Source organism: Elephas maximus, chromosome 25 (assembly GCF_024166365.1).
Source record: "Elephas maximus indicus isolate mEleMax1 chromosome 25, mEleMax1 primary haplotype, whole genome shotgun sequence".
Classification (NCBI taxonomy): Eukaryota; Metazoa; Chordata; class Mammalia; order Proboscidea; family Elephantidae; genus Elephas; species Elephas maximus.
In genome coordinates, this window is record NC_064843.1 from 37,005,745 (window position 1) to 37,023,942 (window position 18,198).

Sequence of the window (18,198 nt, forward strand, 5' to 3'; positions counted from 1 at the left end):
CCCTCTCATATACAAGAAGACGATTAGAGCAGGTGGTGCTAGCCTAGCCTGGTCTAGCAAAGCAAAAGGATTCCTAAAAAAAGTTGCCAACAGACCTTTGTTGACATCTCATTGACCAGGACAGGGTCATGTGGCACCCCCAGCTGCAAGGGAGGCTGGGAAAGAAAGAATTTTGTTTTTCTACCCTCCGTAGTTGAAAAAGGCAAGGGAGAAATGTTGAGTTTGAGAATCAGGTAAGCTAGTTCACAGTATCTGCCATAGTCTGGGTGCCATCAGCTGACCTTGGCAATGCCTTTGGATGTTAAGATGCCAGAGGCTTGGGCAGGGGAAAATAATAGTACAGAAAAGAAAAAGAGGGAAAGCGGGTTGGAAGAAGAAAGAAGAGGCAAGGAGGAGAGTAGGAACTAACTTCTGTTGAGGGCTTCCATGTGCCAGATACCCCAAAGACATGGAATTTAATTCCTCAAAACTTGGGGAAACTGAGGCTCAGAACCCTTAAGTAACTTGCCCGAAGAATACAGTGAGAAGGAAAGCCTTGGTCCCTCCAACATTAATGCTGTTTATTTCCCAAGGGGACAGAAGGGACAAAGAATATGACAGCGAGGGTAGGGAGAGGCCAAGGCCAGCAGTGGCCACCAGCTTCCCAAGGGCAGGTCTGGTCTATTTAATTTACCACCATAGTCCTTGCACCTGGGTCAGTCCCTGGCACATAGCTGGGGCGCAGTAAATGTTGACTGATGACTGTATTAACAATTACTTATTCATTCATATTGCTGTCATTATTCTTAACTGTAATTAAGGTTTGGGCAGTTGTTCTCTGCTGGGCACCGGTCCAGCCCTCTTCATTTAAGCCTCATTTAAGCTTCATGGCAGCTTTCAGAAACAAGTCCCTGTTGTCTTGGCCATTTTAGAGATTTGAAAACTAAGGCTCGGAAAGGTTAAGTCGCCTGGCTCCCTGCTCTGCCTCTGTCCCACCTTGGATACTGACCTTCAGACACATGAATCCAGCTTCAAGAAAGCTCTCCTTGCAGCCGCAATGGCCCCAGAACTTTTGGCTATTCCTGCCAACTCTGCCTGCCAGGCTCTGCCATGAAGGGACTTAGGCCTGAAATGAGAAATGCTGCCTGCCCTCTTCTCTTGCTAATCTGCCCCCAAGGGCAAGTCAGTGTCCGGCAGCCTGCAAAAAGGCCCTCACCCAGGCCTTCACAGCGCCCTTCCCCACCCCACTCCGGTCACCTGCCAGGGAGCCAGCTAGAGTTTTATCCCTTGTGACTTCCCCAGCCTAGCCTCCGTCAGGGGTGGCATCGAGGAGCCCTGGGGTCCAGCCACAGCCTATTCCCAGGTCACAGTCCAAGGGAAACCTCCGGCTGCACCCTGGGCTGGCTGGCTCTGCTGTAGATCCTGGAGCCCACCGCCATGCGGTCTGGCTCAGTGGGCCCACCACCTCAGCCAGGCACACTGTGCACTCCAGCCCGGCCACTAGCTCCTAGCTCAGCGAACCTGGGCATGTCCCCGGCCTTTCTGAGCACTAGTTTCCTTGCTACTGGGTGACTGGGTGAGTCACTAAAGTGACTCCCAGAGCTCCTAGTCTTCATGTGGAAAATGGTGATTAATATCAACCTTGTGTGGCTGATTAAATAAGATAACATACACATACCACCCAGCATGGGCGCCGGGCAGAGAGTGAGTTGTAGTACTTGATTACGAGCTCCAGGCTGCTCAGCCGTGGTAACTAAAAAAAAACTAGCCCTGGCTTTTTGTTTGTTTTTGTTTTTTAAAGTTTTTATTGAAGTATAACCACATACAGAAAAGAACACCTATCATTAAGTAGACAGCTCAGTAAATTTTCACAAACTGAAGGTACCTCCTGTGATCAGCACCCAGATTAAGAAACCAAACATTGCCAGCATCCCAAAGACCCCCTGGTGCCCCCTTGCAATCATCAGCCCCAGGCAGGGTGAGCACTCCCCTGACTTCTAATAGCACAGATTGGCGTTGCCCGCTGTAGAACCTTATAGAAGTGGAATTGTACAGCGCATGCTCTTTTGTGTCTGGTGTCGTCTGCGTTGTGTGTATGGGTCGTTTGTTCCATTGCGGAGTAGCATTCCATTGCACGAGCCCTGGTGGTGCAGGGGTTAAGAGTTCGGCTGCTAACCAAAAGATCCGCACAGCCACTCCTTGGGAACCTTGTGGAGCAGTTCTACTCTGTTCTGTAGGGTCCCTAGGAGTTGGCATCCACTCAATGGCAAAGGGTTTTTTTTTGTTTTAATTCGATTATATCGATCGATGGACCACGATTTGTCCATCCTCCATTCGTGGACATTTGGGTAGTTTCCAGTTTGGGGTTATTGTGAACAGTGTTGCTAACGGCTGTACTGATTTTTGTTGTGTGTACTTTTTTTTTACACTTAGGAGTGGAATTGCTGGGTGGTGGCTGGCCTTGGCTTTTGGGCTCAGTATTACACAGTGTGGCGTATGTGCAGGGTGGTGGGCCTAATTCAGAGCTGTCTCAGGGCTGCATTGGGCAATGGGCAGGGTGGGGTCCTGGGTGGTACAATTGTAAGTCCCTACTAAAAAAAAAAAAAAAAATTTTTTTTTTTTTTTTTTTACTACGTATAGGATGATGTGGGGGACTCTGCAGCCTCCGAACCTGTCCCAGTCCCTGGGAACTCACCATCCAATTGGGGAAATGAGGTATAATGCAGGAAACAGGAAGTGCTAAAAAACCAAACAGAACCAAACCTGTTACCATCAAGTCGGTTTCGACTCATGGTGACCCCACATGTTACAGAGTAGATCTTGCTCCATAGGGTTTTCTTGGCTGTAATCTTTACAGAAGCAGATCACCACGCCTTTCTGCTGCAGTGCTGCTGGGTGAGTTCGAACCACCAACCTTTAGGTTAGTAGTGGAGTGCAAACTGCTACCCAGAGACCTCGACAAGAGCATTAAATGGCAGAAGACTGACAGACCTGCCACCGGACAGGGGTGTCAGTTAAGGACCAGCTGGGTAATCTTTGAGCTTGGTGCTCTGAGTTTAGTGAGGCCTACATTTGGTGGGGTGGAGAGCGCCTTCGTTGACAGTGCAAGGCACCTTTCCACTTTCCGTGCATCTTTCAGTGCTCAACTTAAATGTCACCTCCTCAGTGGAGCCCTCTGGGATCTGCTACATTTCTGGAAAGGAGACAAATGAAATTGTAGTTTTTACCTTTTGTGGTGGTTGTCAGGAAAACATATTTTCAACAAGTCGTGTTCTTTTGGTTGTAGTCAAACTGGGAAATTTATCGAAATAGAAATTTATCTAAAATGAGGAAACAATATTGGACAGTTTCTCATCGGTTTCAGCAAAGGTGTCAGACTGACTATGATTTTTGCAGCCAGCTCTGCAAAAATCAGCTAATGCAAAAAAATAAAAGAATAAGCCAGTAGAGGTTAGCGAGGGCCGGGGGGAGGGAGAAATGGGAAGTTATTGCTCAATGGATCCAGAGTTTCTGTTTAGAGTGATGACAAAATTTTGGAAATAGGTAGTGGTGAAGGTTACACAACACTGTGAATGTACTTAATGCTGCTGAATTGAACACTTAAAATGGTAAAAATGTCAAGTTTTATGTTACATATATTTTGCCACAATTAGAAAAAAATCACAAAGAATAAATGGGTAAGCCAAGAGCGAGTATTCTGAATTCATGCATGCATGAAACCCTTAGTGCTTCCATGTATGGCCTTCCTTCTGCCAGGATGCCCTCCCCACTGTCCACCTGGTACATCCCTCCTTACCTTCTTTGGTTCAGATTAGGTGTCATCTCTTCCAGGAAGCCCTCCCCCGGCCTCTCAGGCAGAAACATCGCTCCTTCCTCCGTAATTGTGCTGCACCCAGAGCACACCTCTGCTGTGGTACCAGTTTAATTGTCTTCATACAGTGGTAGGGGCAGAGATCACTGCGGGGGGGGGCAGGGGTGGGTACTAGCCCTATCAGATATTAAAGCATATTTTTAAAGATATATTGGGACAGGAATAAACAGATCAATGGAGCACAATAGACAGCTCCAAAAATAATGAGAAATTAGTGTAATTACAAAATGACATTTCATATTGGTGGACAAAGACAAGTTATTTAAAAGATGATATTGGGCCAACTTGTGTAGACATTTGGAAAAAAATAAGCTAGACCTCCACCTCACTACTTATATGGAGATAAATTACAGAAGGACTAAAGATTTAAATAAATGAAGCTATAAATGTTCTAGAAGAAAATATAGGTAAATTACTTTGTTTTAACCTAAAACCCTAAAGCCCTAAAGGAAAAAAAAATCAATTAGCTGATATAAAAACATAAAAATTCCACATGGCAAAAAAGTCCCACCACAAGCAAAATTAAAAGGCAACAAAAGGAAAACCTATTTGGAAAATATATGACAAAAGATTAATTTCCAAAGCATTCCTCCCCCCACAAAAAATCCGAATAGAATGGGCTGTTCCAAAAAAAAAAAAAAAAAAGTGCTCAATAAACACATGACCCACATAAATATGTGCTCACATTCCCAGATGAAGACAGACACCATTTTTTACCTCTCCGATAAAGATTAAAACAAGATTGCTAATACTAAGCCCTGGCAAGTGTGCAATGAAACGAGAACTGCCAGATATTGCCGGTGGCAGAATAAACTGGTGGAGAGCGTTTGTAGAGAGGGAAATTTTGTGAGAATTTAGGCTTGATAATGATGATAAAGGCTACCACTTACCAAGCACTCCCTCTGGGGGAAAGATTAAGCTATCTTTTATGACCTAGCTTCAGAAGTCACACACCCTCATTTCCACAATATTCCATTGGCTATGCAATTATCCTACTGGTTTACAATATCCTGTTGGTTACATATCCCTATTCATTGTGATGGGAGAAGACTAGGGTGTGATACCAGGAGGTGTCATTGAGGTGGCCCTTCAAGGGCCACCTTGAAGGCTAGCTACCACAGTTTCTAATTTCAAAGGGGGGAAATGTGGTGCCAACTATGATGTTAAAACACTATTTTATAGAGGAGGAAACCGAGGCTTAGAGAGGTTTAAGTATTGTGCCCGAGGCCACTTGGCTAATGTCAGAGCCAAAATTTGAACCAGGTTTGATTTGACGATACTGTTTCTATCCGACCTCCTCACTGGTCTCCTCACTGCCACTCTTGCTCCTTTATAAAATCTCCTGCCTGAATCTGAAAATAGACTGAAATCCGCATACTTCCTCATGGTCCACCTGGCTCTGCCTATTTGGCCCCGCACGTCCTTCCACCCTCACCTTCTCCAATCCTCCCTTGGCCCACTGTGCCCTAGCCACGCGGGTCACCTTTCAGTTCCTCAGGGCCTTTGCACCAGCTGCTCCCTCTGCCTGGAAGATTGTGCCCTAGGTCTGTCAGCTTCTACCTGTCTGTCAGCTTCCACCATCTCAGGGTCAGGACACGTGTTGGCTTCCTCCTGGGAGAGCCCGTTCTATAAACACTCAGCTCAGAATCTGCCCTTATCTCCACCCCCAGCCCCTGTCTTCACCTCCAGCCCCCATCTCCTGCACTGAGTTGCTATTTCTCTTTATCTCATAATTTAATACAGTCAAATGTATGGCAATGAGTTTTTTGAAGAGTCCAGGACAATTGTGAAAGTCCCTCGGGCTGGATTTCTTCTCAGGCTGTTTTCTCACCATCAGATTCAGGATAAGCATTTTGGGGGAGAGCATGGCATGGGGGAGGACATGACACAGGTGCTGAAGCGTTTCCCCTTTGCCTTCCTGGGCCCGTTAAATCAGGTGGCACCACTTTGGGGGCTGCTGCATTTGATGGCTTGGTTGGGGGTGTCTGCCAGACCTCTCCATTGTACAGGTACATGTTCCCCTCTGTCATTAATAAGTCATTTGTAGGGGTAAATGAGTTTTTAAATGCTTTGGGATGCTTGGACGGCATCTGCTCTGGCCTCCCTTAGATCCTGTTATTCCTAATCATAGCCAATTCCCGATTCCTGTGGCGAAGACCCACCCCACTTGTGAAACACGCTCATTTATACTGTCTGGAGGGGCTAGCTGCTTAAGATGCTCCATAGAGCATATGTCTTGCTGGTGGTCTGTTTGCAAAAGCAGCACTGCCTACAGAGCCTGGAGGTGACATTAGGTAGTTCTATCCCCATTAGCAGACAAGGGTAGCTTGCTCTGCTATGCTGCCCCCCCAGACTGGGGCCAGGAGAGGGGATGCATCAATGGAAGAATTAGCGGGCAAGAAACTAGGTCACCCGATTCCTTGTTGGGACCTGTGTTGTAGCCGCTTTAAGGATCAAGGGACTGGTCCAGAGGCACAAAGACACTGAAAGCAACCTGCCCAAGGTTACTCAGGAGTGGCAGCTCCTGCAGGGATAAGGATCTGGGAGATTTCTGCGGGCTTCAGCAGTGCTGCTAAGCAGCCAGTTTTCCCCACGGCCCCCAACTGCTTGCTGTGGGTTGTGTGGGGCTGGGTCTGTTTTACCTCAGGCATGGTAAATGAGTTCACATTTCATGCCTACAGAAAATCACTGCTCTGCCCTTCTGGGCGGTACTAGCTCTCTTTTATTAGCCAGAGAGGCGGTGGGTTATCTGGGTTCAATTGCACCTTTGAACTTCAGTTGGCTTTGGCTTTATATTTCAAGCCCAGATGTCCACCACCACTGTGAAATAGTGACTCAGGCCAGGAGGAGCCAAAGGTCTCTCGAAATGTGGTGGAAAGAAATGGGAAACCCTGGGAGTGGATGATCTCATTTTCAGAGTGAGGACGCACAGTTCTCCTGTTGGAAAGGCCCACATTCGCCTTCTCCTCCCCCAAGAACTGAAGAGTCAAGGCTACTTATTTGTGTTAAAAATCCTGATTGGGCACCAGCGTGTGTGGATTTCAAGTAATGAAGTCTCAGGACTGTCCCGCTGCGCTGAGGATAGGAAGGAAGTAAAGCTCTGAGAGAAAGCTGGGGAGAAGCAGAGGTTTGAAGACGCATTTGATTTCAGGAATAAAAGGTGCTAATGAGTCACGTGTTTAAACCTTCTTTTATAAGGAAAGTGTGAGTTTAATACTGACGGTAAATTCTTTAACATGTGCTGAAGGAAGTCTGTGTGGTTAAGTTGATGTGTTGTGTTTTTATTTTTCCAATGGATGAATACTGAGCGCTGAGCCTTTGCTGGTGTATTTCCAACTCGCACCTCTAGAGGGAGCCTTGTTTACCTCGGATTGTTCACAATGCCAAGCTTTCAGAGGAAGAAAGAAAAAGGCTTTTTACAGAAAAAAAAGTTGGAGGGTTAAAGGCAGTCAGTTTCAAAATTGCGAACAATCGCGGTGGCTGTCTCGTCTTCCCTTCTCTGCTGTCCACTGTGAATGAGTTGTAGCGTAGTGAAGTCGGCAGAAACTGCTTTCCTCTTCTCATGCGACCAGAGGAACCAAGAGGTGGAATCGTTATTGTTTTTATTTTGGCCATCTCCCCACAGAATTCCACGAGGGTAGCCTCCAATCCCTGTTAGAGCATGAGCTTTTTCTGAGGCTGATCTGTTGTAACAGAGGGTGTGGGCTGGGGCGGGGGCATGTGGCCCCTTCTTCAGACCTATTTTCCCTGTAGGGGACTCATTTGCTGTTTGGCGACAAGCGTGTTACGTTTCAGGCTGAGTCTGAGGTCCAGCGTTCCCCACCCCACAACGCCCCATCCTGTCCTCTACTGCAACCCGGGCGGACTATCGAAAGCTGTTTGTCTCAAGGACGGCGTTCTGATCCGCGTGGGTCGGCCCCCTCCCCAGATGCTGTCTCCGCGGACAGTGCGCGCCGAGTCTGGAATGGAGCATCATTCCTGATATTATCCCATTACTGTACAACTGCGGCTTGCGCGCCGTCGGCAGCCGGCAAACGGTGTGGTCTGGAGGAGCACAATGACCGGCGACCGGGGTGGGGGGAGGGGAGGGAGGTGGGACGGGAGCCGGGAGCCGACATGCGCTCGGGACCTCCGAAATGTTTGGGTTGAACAGGTGAGCGCAGCCCGGACGCTTAGGCGCCCGCCGCGGGGGAGGAGGGGAGCAGGGGAGGGTGTAAACTAAGTGGTGGGAAAGAGACAAAGGAAGAGTGAAGAGGCGAGACAGTGCGGAATGGAGTGAGGGGGAGGGGAGCGGGCAACGGGTGGGCAGTGCGCCGAGGAGCCCGAGCTTGAACTTGATCAAGAAAAGGGGGGCCCTGAGGTGGGGGTGGGGGGAGCCCGCACAGAGCCGGCCACGTGCCTGGCTTTCCCAGCCCAGGGTGTCGCTCCGACCGCCCGTGGGCCGAGCCCCCCTACCCCGGCGACCCCGCCCAGTTAGGACCCGCACCCGGGGAACCGGGAGAAGCGCGGGGGACGAGAGCTGCCCAGAGGCCCGAGGGCGCTGAGAGTTCCTGATGGTGCCTGAGTCACTTTCTTTGGGCCAAGTCTCCCTCTCCTGGCCTGAACACAGAGGGCCAGCCTGGTGCCCTTCCTCGGCCCCAGACCTGAAGATCTCGGCCACCGAAAGCGAGGGCTGGGCACGGACCCCACCGCTTCCTTTCCCGGGCACAGCCCCCCGCACGGCTCTGACTCGAAGCGCTTCCCCCTTAAGACTGCTCTCCCCCTGGACCGCCAGGCAGCGCGTCCTGCGCGCCTTCATCCCCCCCTACCTGGCCCAGCGCCCCCTCCCCCTCCCCCTCTTTTCTCCTCTCCCTGGGTGCCTCCTTTCCCTCTCTCCCCCTCCCCCGGCGCCCACTCCTCCCTCTCGCCCGCCCCTCCACCTCCCCCTCTTGCCGCTCCTCCTACTCCCCCAGCTTGCGCCCTCTCTTCGCTCCCCTCCCCCCGGCCCCCGCCCCGTGCCCGGTCCCGCCCCCCTCCCCCGCCTCCCCGTGCCCGGTGCCCCCCTCTCCCTTCCTCCCTCCCGGCCGCGGCGCCGCCGCCGCCGCTGCCGCCGCCGCTCTCCTGGGCCCTCCCCCTGGCCACCCCCGCCCCCGGGCCGGGCAGTGACGCGCCGCGGCGGTGCCAGCCCCTCTCCCCGGGCGGCCTCGGCGGCGGCAGCAGCAGCGGCAGCAGCTGGAGCTGTGGGGCTGTCACTGCCGCCCGCCCGCTCACTCGCCAAGCCTGACCGCCGGTCTCCGCCTCGCCGCCCGCCCAGGTACGGAGTCCGGCCCGGATCCCCGGGATCGGGCCGTTTCCGGGCCCCCAGCCGCCGCCCCCTCCTCCCGCCGCCGCCGCCGGCCGTTGAGCTGCGGTTAGGGGGGCGGGGGACTGGAGGGGTTCGGGGAGGGGGACGTGGGGAGAGCTTCCTGCGCCCGGGCCGAGGAGGGGGACACGGGGGAGCGGCTGCGCCCTCGGAGTGGGCTGGGGCGCCGGGCGGGGGGCGGGTGAGTGTGACCGAGTGTGAGTGGGGTGGGGAGGCTGCACGCCGAGGGCCGCGGGGCGCCCGAGAGGTGTGCCCGGTTGTGAGTGCCGGGGGCCGCCAGGCGCACCCCACTCCCGGGCCGTGCGCGCCGCCTGTCGTGGGGGGCGGTGATTGTGTGTGCCGCGCAGCGGTATTGTGCGGCGACCACACCGTTTGCAGCGGGCTCGGCTCCGCGTCCCGAGGAGGACGGCGTTCGCAGGCGGCGGGGTGGGGGCCGGGCTCCGAGTTGCCGCCACCGCAGCCGCCAGGAGAAGGGAAGTGGACTGTGTTTGGGGATGTGAGGACGGGAAGCTTTGAGCGGCAGGGAGGGGCTCACTGCCGCGGCGAGGGGAGTTGAGACGCGGTTTGCAGAGTTGAACCCACTTCGGCTGGCCCTTGTCCCTCCCTGAAGGGACCGGGTGCCCAGTTCAGGTGTAAGGTCCGCCCGGAAGCCGCGGACGTCGGCGGCCGGCTAGTGAAGGGGCATTCCTTAATGAAGGAGACACACCGGGCGGGGGGAAGCTCGCCGGAGTGAGGGCGCGCGTCGGGGTTAAGTTGGATTTACACCTCAGCCTGCTACTCTCCGCCCTCCACCAGGTCCTCTAGGGCCGGACACCTAGGGGGGCGGGGTGCAATCCGCGTTTTTATTGCAGCTGCTCGGGTTCCGAAGCGACCCCCCTCCCTACCCCCACCCGCAGCTGCATTTGCCCGAGTCCGGTCGCCCCTACCGGGCCGCGCTTCCTGGGGGAAGTTCTCATTAAGCCTCGCTAATTAGCATTATTCCTGGAGAAAGGTTAAGGTTAGCCCGTCCTTTTCCTTATCGGGAGGCCCACCCCCTCCTCCCCATTCCCCACTCCCTCCCTCCTCCCCAAGCACGAAAACACAAAAAGAAAGTGTGAAGAGGCGCAGATCAATGGAGAAGCCACAAACCCATTAATTCAAATGGAACCTTTTTTTCCCCCTCTAAAACATTGATTTTTCTTTCTGTCTGCTCTGAGGGGAGATTAATAACCTCCTGATTTCACCTGAAATGGTGTTTGGACTCTGATTTCCTCCTCTTTCTGAGAAGGATTGTGGCTTGAAATAGCTTCTCCCTTGAGGTAAAGCCCTACTTATCCCAGAATCAGCTGGAAACCCCAGCCTAGGCCCCTGGCCTACCAGGTAGGGTGTGGGAAGAGATGTTTGGGACCCTCACTCAATGAGCTATCTATGGGGTGTGATAGGGCCCCTGGCCTGACCCCGGAAGCACCAGCTCTGAGTTGTGGGTTGGTCAGGGGAATGGCCCATTTATGGCCAGGGCCCCAGCGGTCGTTTAGCCCCCAGGTAGTAAATCACCCCCTCATTGGGAAGCCATTAGGGCCTAAATGTGTCCTTGAAGGATATCAAGCTTCTGTCTAATCCCAGCTCAGTCTGGGCTTGTGTGAGAACGGTTTTAAGACAGCACCTCCTCCCACACCCACTGCCCTGTGGCTGGGTGCCCTCAACCCCATTCAGCACCCTCTTGCTGAACAGCGGGAGCGGAGCACCCAAAGGCCTTCCTCCCAGCTGCAGAGCTGACATCGGGGAACTCCCCCTGTGGCCTCAGCTGCCCTGGAGCCAATTGGAGCTGGAATGCCCCGGAGTTGCTCAAGAAATTTTTTGTCTTGTCTCGGTCCTTCTCTTGGAAGGAAAGTCTTGCAGGGGATTAGCTCAGAATGGTTCCCCTCCCGCCGTTCCTTTGGCTGGAAGAACCCTATCTGCTGAGGCTCATCTTCCCAGCCTCCCTTTTAAAGAGACTCTCCCTTAACGGCAGGGGCTGGGGTATCAGTGAGGCCCTCGTGCTGAGGAGTGCCGGGAAAACGGCCAGTTGCCTTTGCCTAGGAAACAAAAGCCCGTTTTACACTCAATACTCCAGTGGGAAGGTGTTGAAAATGCTCACTCCCAGTATCCAGGTCCATTACCGCAGGGACAGCTGAGCACCCACATGTATATGTGACTGTGTTTCTGACACTCTGTGTGTGAGGGTATGTGCATGGGTGTGTGTGCGTGTGTGTATGAGAGAGAGAGAGAGAGAGAGAAAATACCTAAAATGTGGTAGATGATTGGCTGTGTCTCAGCCCTCCCTGCTCCATATTTCCCAGAAGAGCTTGTGTGTGTATGACTAGTAAGCAGGAGAGGTCTGTTAGCAGGAAGGAGTGGAACTGTGTGGCGAGTGTCTCCCCAGAAGGCTGGCCTTCTGGCGGCCAGGTAGCTGGGGGATAGCATGAAGCAGCAGCCTGGGACTCCTCAGCCTCAAGGAACTGTGGCTCAAACCACTGTAAGATTCCATTTGTGCAACCCCTTCCTAACAGGGATTTGCACCCTTGTTACTGTAGCTCCTGGGGGCTTTTCTTCTTGCATTAATAAGCCATCTGATGAGCCGAAGTGGTTAAGTTGAGGTCAAATGCGGTTCAGTACCTTCTTGGCAAGCTCAGAAGGCCGTGTGTATAATGCTCACTGACATGGAGACCAGGGGAAGAATCGCCTGGTACTGAAGAATTTTCAGGGCCTGGAAGGGGCCGGCAGGTGCACCAGAAGGAGGTGCTGGCCAAGCGGGATGAGAAGCTGCTCCACCTTCTTCATTTTGATGCCCGTCTGCTCGGGAAAGAGCTGCTGCTGGGGTCCTTTCCAGAAGGACCCTCCCGTGAAACAGACCCGGGAGAAGGGAGGCTGTCCAGAGAGGGGTCTGTTTCCTGCCAGGCCCAGAAACACCTCCTGTGCATCCCTGCCCCCACCCTCCTCTGAAACACACACCCAGGGCTCCTGGTCAGAGCTTAGGGCTTACAGTGTCACTAAATTCTCAGCAAATCCTCCTCCTCTTCTTTCTCAAGGCGAGCGGTAGAGATAGAGTTACAGCTCTCAGGAAAGGCCTGGAAAATACTGTGTGAGGCACGCCCTAGGACCCCGCAGTCCTGGAGGATGCAAATGGCTCAGCTTCAGAGGTACCAGGAACCCAGTTCCAGAGAAATTGACCCCAGTTGTAAAATAATCAGGTTACTGATAGCACCTGCCCATAGTTACAAGCCGTGGATACAGGCAGACAGGCACATTTCCACCATTTCCCCTCTGGTCTCCCGTTTTCTCCTCCTCCCAGACCGGGCAGTGCTTGGTGCTGGTTTGCCCGCAGAGGAGGAAGGGCCTCAGAACCTGGGTGGAGAGAAACTGAACCTGCCCCTGAATTTTGGACTGAAGATAAGAGCAGGGAGGGTTTGGTGGCTCCTCTCCCTCCCTGCCCAGAGTCAGGGCTCCCAGGTTGGGGTGTGTCCCAGGGCTAACTGTGCTGCCCACCTGCCTGCCCAACAGTGCATTCCCTTCTGGGCACTCGGCCCTATTGCCCTCTGACCCACGACACTCAGGCTCTTTAGTGCTGAACAAATGATGCACTTTTACCACCAGGTGGCAAGGACATAGGCTTCAGCATGTCTGAGGGCAGAGGCGAGAGGGGCCTGGGGCAGGTGGCTGTCTAGTCACATGGCATCTGGGGTGGGGGTGGGGGACCAAGAAGCACATGCTTCTGTTTTCTAATGAAAGTTTTATTCAAGTTTGTTTACATAAAGGGAGAAATTAGTGTTCCAGTTTCCTTGAGATTCCAGAAGGGAAAAATCGGGATGTGCCTGACCTGCCAACCCGTGGCCCCTGGGCAAGCAGGGGAGCGCCTCGGGTCTACACACAGGCTTGAGGCCCAGCCGCTCGCTCTCCAGCCTGCACAGCAGCCTCTCGCAGGTCCCTCAGGACTGGGGTGTGTTTCCCCCTCTGTAGTCACTGATGGGTCCGAACTGTTTGCCGATAATTGCCTGTGTTATTAGCCCGCTTCTGCAGCACTTGGCTTAGGGTGTGTAGGGGGTGACTGAGTTACAGTCTGCCCTTCTGCAGCTGGGGGGTTTTGCTCCCCTCAAGAGTTGGGTGCTCCACTTCAGCAGGTGACTGTGCAAAGGGGTCTTGGGAAGGCTTCTTTCCCAGGACAGCCGTGAAGGTGTAGTGTTGAAAGGGTCTGTGTAAGTTTGATTAAAACTTACTAGTTTAAGTTAGGTTTAATAGACTTCATTTCTTATTTTTAAAAAATCGCTTAGGCAGTCAAGGTGTAAAAATCCTGAATAGAACTACCTTTCTCTCACAAAACTGGGGTTCGTGTGGCATAAAGCTGGAGGCAGTGGGGAAGCTCACTGGGGCGGGAGCCATAGTTACTAGATAACGGGAAGGACCCCACAGGCCCTCTCTTGGCTGTTACAAGTGGATCAGAATGTTTAGCTGGTACCTTTCCCTAGATAACGAGGTCCTGGAGGGAAGGGCCCTGCCCTAGTCGTCTGTCCCTAGCACAGCCCCAGCATATAGTAGATGCTCAATAAATGTGTCAGGCCGTTGCAAAGAGAGAGGGAGCTTGAGCGTGTATGTGTATGTGTATGTGTGTGTGTAAATAAGCTCTATCACCCGTGATTTCCCTTTGGCTCTATTCTGAGATACTTTGCTTTTAAGGAATCCAGCTCCTTTGATTGAAGGGAGAAAGTGTGGTGAGGTGGCCTGCGGTGAAAGTGCTGGGCGCAGACCGCCTGGGTTCAGATCCCAGCTCCACCGCTGCCTGCGTGGCTGTGGGCAGCTGATGCAGGGCAAGGTATCAAGCCTGAAGTGGGTGTGTGCCTTATGGGGCCGTTGCAAGGAAATCTCATAAACCCTTACCCTGAAGCCCCGTGCATTCGGGCACTAGATACTCTTCATTACCAGGTATGGTGATGTCAGTGTGAAATAGAACTTGGGGGATATGGGGTAGAGGGCGGTCATTTTGGGGGACAGTTCAGCGATCTTGCAGGGTGGCTCACAGCTGCGGGAGGGAGGCATTGTGAAGCAGCCCTCTGCCGCCCACCCGCCTGCCCACCGGCAGCCAGGGTCCAGGTTTTCACATGGCCTCCATTCAAGAACTGTGCGCAATGGGACCAGAGCCTTTAATTGGCAAATTAATGCAGCATCCTCATTAAACGCCAACAGCATGCCAGCTAACTCTGTCAATTCAACAAGTCTCGCTGGCCTTGTAGGGGATTCAGAGAACACCCTGTCTGGCCCCCACTCTTGGAAGGACCTAATAAGGTTTTCTGGATAAAGATAGGGCATCGGCCCATGTACGTTGACATGCTACAGCTAAGTGAGGAGCTGCCAGGGATCGTGGTACGGGCAGACAGATTGTTTAAGTAAAGGAAATAGGGAGAATGAGCTGGATGGATGGAGAAAGAGATTTGTGTTTGCAATTTGGGGTGTGGCTTGTGCCAGCAGCATGGACATTCCAGGTGAGGGGGCAGTGTCAGGGTGGGTTTGGGCCTTCAGGGTTGCTCAGATCAGGCTTTGCCATTTGTTTGTGACCTCAGGCAAGTGCCTTAACCTCTCGGAACCTGTTTCCTCACCTGCAGAATGGGTTGGCTGTTAATTTTATCTACCTCATGGCTTCTGAGGAGAGTGAAAGGAGGTGATCCAAGTGGGGTGCTTGGCACCTGGGAAACTTTGGCCTCTGCTGTTATTGTTTTAAACCTGGCTGAGGGATGCCAGAGTGTGGGAGCCCTCAGTGCCACACCCTGCGGGTCTGACTTTTTCTGCTTCTCAGTGAGCCTGGATGTGCTTAGTGGAAGACTCCATGGCCTTTGTCTGAACCAGAGGTGGCAGGGACAGCCTTGCCCAGGTTATGTGTACCTTGGGAGAGGACAGTCCTATATGGCTCAGACTGCTCCCTTCATGGTCCCTGGCTCAACCACCTCTAGCCACAGTGGTCTCCTTGCTGCCCCCAAGCCTGTCAGCATGGGCCTCTACTGCTCCTGTAAAGACACCGCGCACCGCTTCCTCACTTCCTGCCGCCTCTGCTCAAGTGTCTGTGGGCCAGTGAGGCAGTCCTTGATCGCCTGGTGCGTGCAGTCCTGCAGGCCAGGCCACCTTCCTTTTGCTTTATGGCTCTCATCGCCACCAGGCATGGTGTTTTTCTGCTGACGGTCCATCTCCTCCACTGCACAGTGAGCGCCTCTAGGGCCAGGAGTTTGTCCTGCTTACCGCTGAATTTCCCAGCACCCAGAAGCGTGCTTGGCACATAGTAGGTGTTTAATAAATACTTGTTGAATGAATGGATGGTGTGTTCGGAGTAGGCGGTACCTCCAAAGGTTAAGATAATGCCAGGTCTCTTCAATCATGAGTGTTTCATCAATACCCAAAGCCAGAAGAGGCCTCTGACTTCAGCCATGATTTCAGGTCATACCTGAGCACAGCATCCTCTGGGCTGCCAAGGAGGACCCAAGGGCCCAGGCGAGGACAGAGCCTAGAGGGACAGGGTTAGCTGCCAGGAGAGTGAGTAGCTTGCCCTGTGTGGCCTTGCCCAGCTCCTCCAAGGATCCTTACCCCCACCTGCCAGCCTCCTCCCTTTTCTCTTTGGCTCTGTGGAGTTCGCACAGGAGTTTTGTTGTCCCTTTGTACGCTTTGTGCACAGAGAGCCTTTTGGACTTGAGTGTCACCCTCAGGGTGCTAGAACACAATCTGAGTGAATGTGATCGCGTTTTCACCAAAGGAAGCAGGGCGGCCTGTGGGAAGGAGACAGGGAGAGGACACGGGCTCGTCCCTGAGGCACTGGGGCTGCCTGGGGACCCCTGAGCTGGGCAAGTCTGCTGTCAAGGCTCGGCTCCTGCCCTCAGAATTCAGAGGGTGCACTCTGGCGCTTGCACAGAAGCCGTAAATTCCAGGAAACTCCCTACCAGCCCTGCGGTGGGGGAGGGAGGGAGGCAGGCTAATCTAGGCTGGTTCCTCCGCAGCACTTGGAGAGCAGATGTGTCTGCCTCAGGGACAGCAACAGAAGAAAGTTCAAACCAAAGTGTGTTTGCTCACTATAAAACAGGGAGCCCCGGAGGGGAGGCTGGTGGTGGGGGGGTCTGCCAGAGCCTGACTGGGGCCCCACCGAGGCGATTGTATCTTGCTGAGGGGAGAGGGGAGGGGCGAGGCCAGGGCTCTGGGATGTGGGAGCTGCAGGGTCATCTTTCTGGCGTTTTACAGCCAGCTCCCAAACACAGTTGCTTGCTGCTCCTGAAAGAGGCCAGGCCAGAAGGAGGTGGGGTCCCTTCCCGCTGAAGGGCTGGATAGAAGGGGCCCCACCCTGGGGGTTCCCGGATGACTGGCTAGGGAGGCAGGCGTGGTCCTCTCCAGCAGGCTGTCCGGCTGTTTCGAAGGCCCTGGCGGCCCCCCAGGCCCTTAAGCCGAACCCCCTTTGCGGTCTGATCCGAACCCACGCCCGCCCCACCCCCTTCCTTCTCTGCACTCCTGGGGCTGGCCTTTCCAGCTCTGGAAGCCGCCCAAGAGCCTATCTTTGAAGCACAGCAAAGGTTAGGAAGGAGGAAGACAGAAAAGTCCTCTGGGCCGGGGGAGTGGGAGAAAGGAATTCCATGCATGCCCCACAGGAGTTGGGGCGCCAGGCCCGGTGGGGGCAGTCGGCGTGGCCTCGCCAGTGCCCACCATATTCTGTTACCCGCTTCTGGCCGGCTGGCCAGTGTGGAGGGAGTCCTCGCCCCTGGCTGTGAGCAGGGAGCAGTGGCCCTTGTTTACAGTGCTCCTTTCAACCTTAGCTCACCAGGGTAAGAGCCAGGCCTTGCTATCCGCCCCTACAGGATGCGAGACCTCGTAATTGTCTTCAATTACAGACAGTGCCGGGCCGCAGCCCTGGCTTCTGACAGGAACCAGACCCAAACCATTTCCATGGGGGGCCGGGGAACACCACCCAGCCCTCGCTGCAGGTTTTGGGCCTCTGGGATGCATCCAAATGCCCATGGGCTCTGGGGTTCACCCAAAAGGCAGTCAGGGGTCTGGTGAGCACCCGTCCCTGTTGAACGCCTCCTTTCTTTGTCCCTGCTCAGGATGAGACTTCAGTGAGCAGTGAAGATTTTGATATGAATGACTCCACATGGATGTCAGCTGACCCACACCTGGCCTCCAGCCTGAGTCCCAGCCAGGACACAAGGATGCGGAGCCCGCAGAACCTCCACAGCCAAGAGGACGGTGAGTGCCCCTTGGGGACACTGGGGAGGCGCTGCGCCCAGCCTCCAGGCCTAGGAGTCCTGAGGAGAGAAGCTGGGGGTGAGGCCTCTAGTGGGTGGTCCAGGCCTGGGGCTGACAGCCGCCCCACCAGGGGTACTCAGAGTCTGGGTGGGCCCACTGCCCCACCTCTGGTTCCATCCCAGGACGATGGATGGAGCTCACTGGGACAGGTCGCCTGACAGGGTCACCATGCTTGTTTGTCTGCCCTGATGCTTATGGGATATGGATTTCCAAGTTATCATGATTCAGGCTTAGGAAGGTTAAAAAAGGGCCTGACCCAGAATGGTTCAGCTGCCCAGCAATGAGAACAAGAGCTGTGTTTCTGAAACTCGGATAAGAGGCCACAGGACGGGGGTCCTGCCTGTCCCCTGGCCACTGACCAGCAGATACAGTTGCCCACACGTGCCTCCACTCCCTCGGGAGGGGATGTGGTCCAGCTGAGGATTCTGCCCTAGCCCCGCCCCATGGCCCTCCAGGACCCTGGAATGTAGGGTAGGGGTGCAGCCAGCCAGTCTCCTCTGGCCTGCCTTGGGACAGAGCTTCCTCCTAGGGGGTGGGAGAGCTGCTGGGTTCAGAAGTCAGGTCTGAGGCTGCCGGGGGCCACTGGGGGCTCCTCGGTGGAGCGCCCAGGGCTCAGCTCTTGGGCTCTTGTGTCCACCTCAGTTTGATTTGATGTGGTTGTGGGCAAGGAGTGGCACCTGTGCTCACAGTGCCCCTGGGAGGGTGCTGATTTCTAGGGGGAGAG

The 18,198-nt window shown here is 54.0% G+C and overlaps 1 protein-coding gene across 3 annotated transcripts in view; it reads left to right on the forward strand.

Annotated features, from left to right (window-relative positions):
- NOL4L (nucleolar protein 4 like) overlaps window positions 1-18,198 on the forward strand; it is a 129,338-nt gene that overhangs the window by 81,806 nt on the left and 29,334 nt on the right. Inside the window, exons 1-2 of one of the 3 annotated variants that reach the window (XM_049869981.1) lie at window positions 9,012-9,143; window positions 17,273-17,414. In XM_049869981.1, the coding sequence (XP_049725938.1) occupies window positions 17,306-17,414 (109 nt within the window). In that variant the 5' untranslated portion in view covers window positions 9,012-9,143; window positions 17,273-17,305. Of the gene's footprint in view, window positions 1-9,011; window positions 9,144-16,489; window positions 16,994-17,272; window positions 17,415-18,198 lie in introns of those variants that run through there. The other 2 variants (XM_049869982.1, XM_049869980.1) reach the window with 2 other exon arrangements.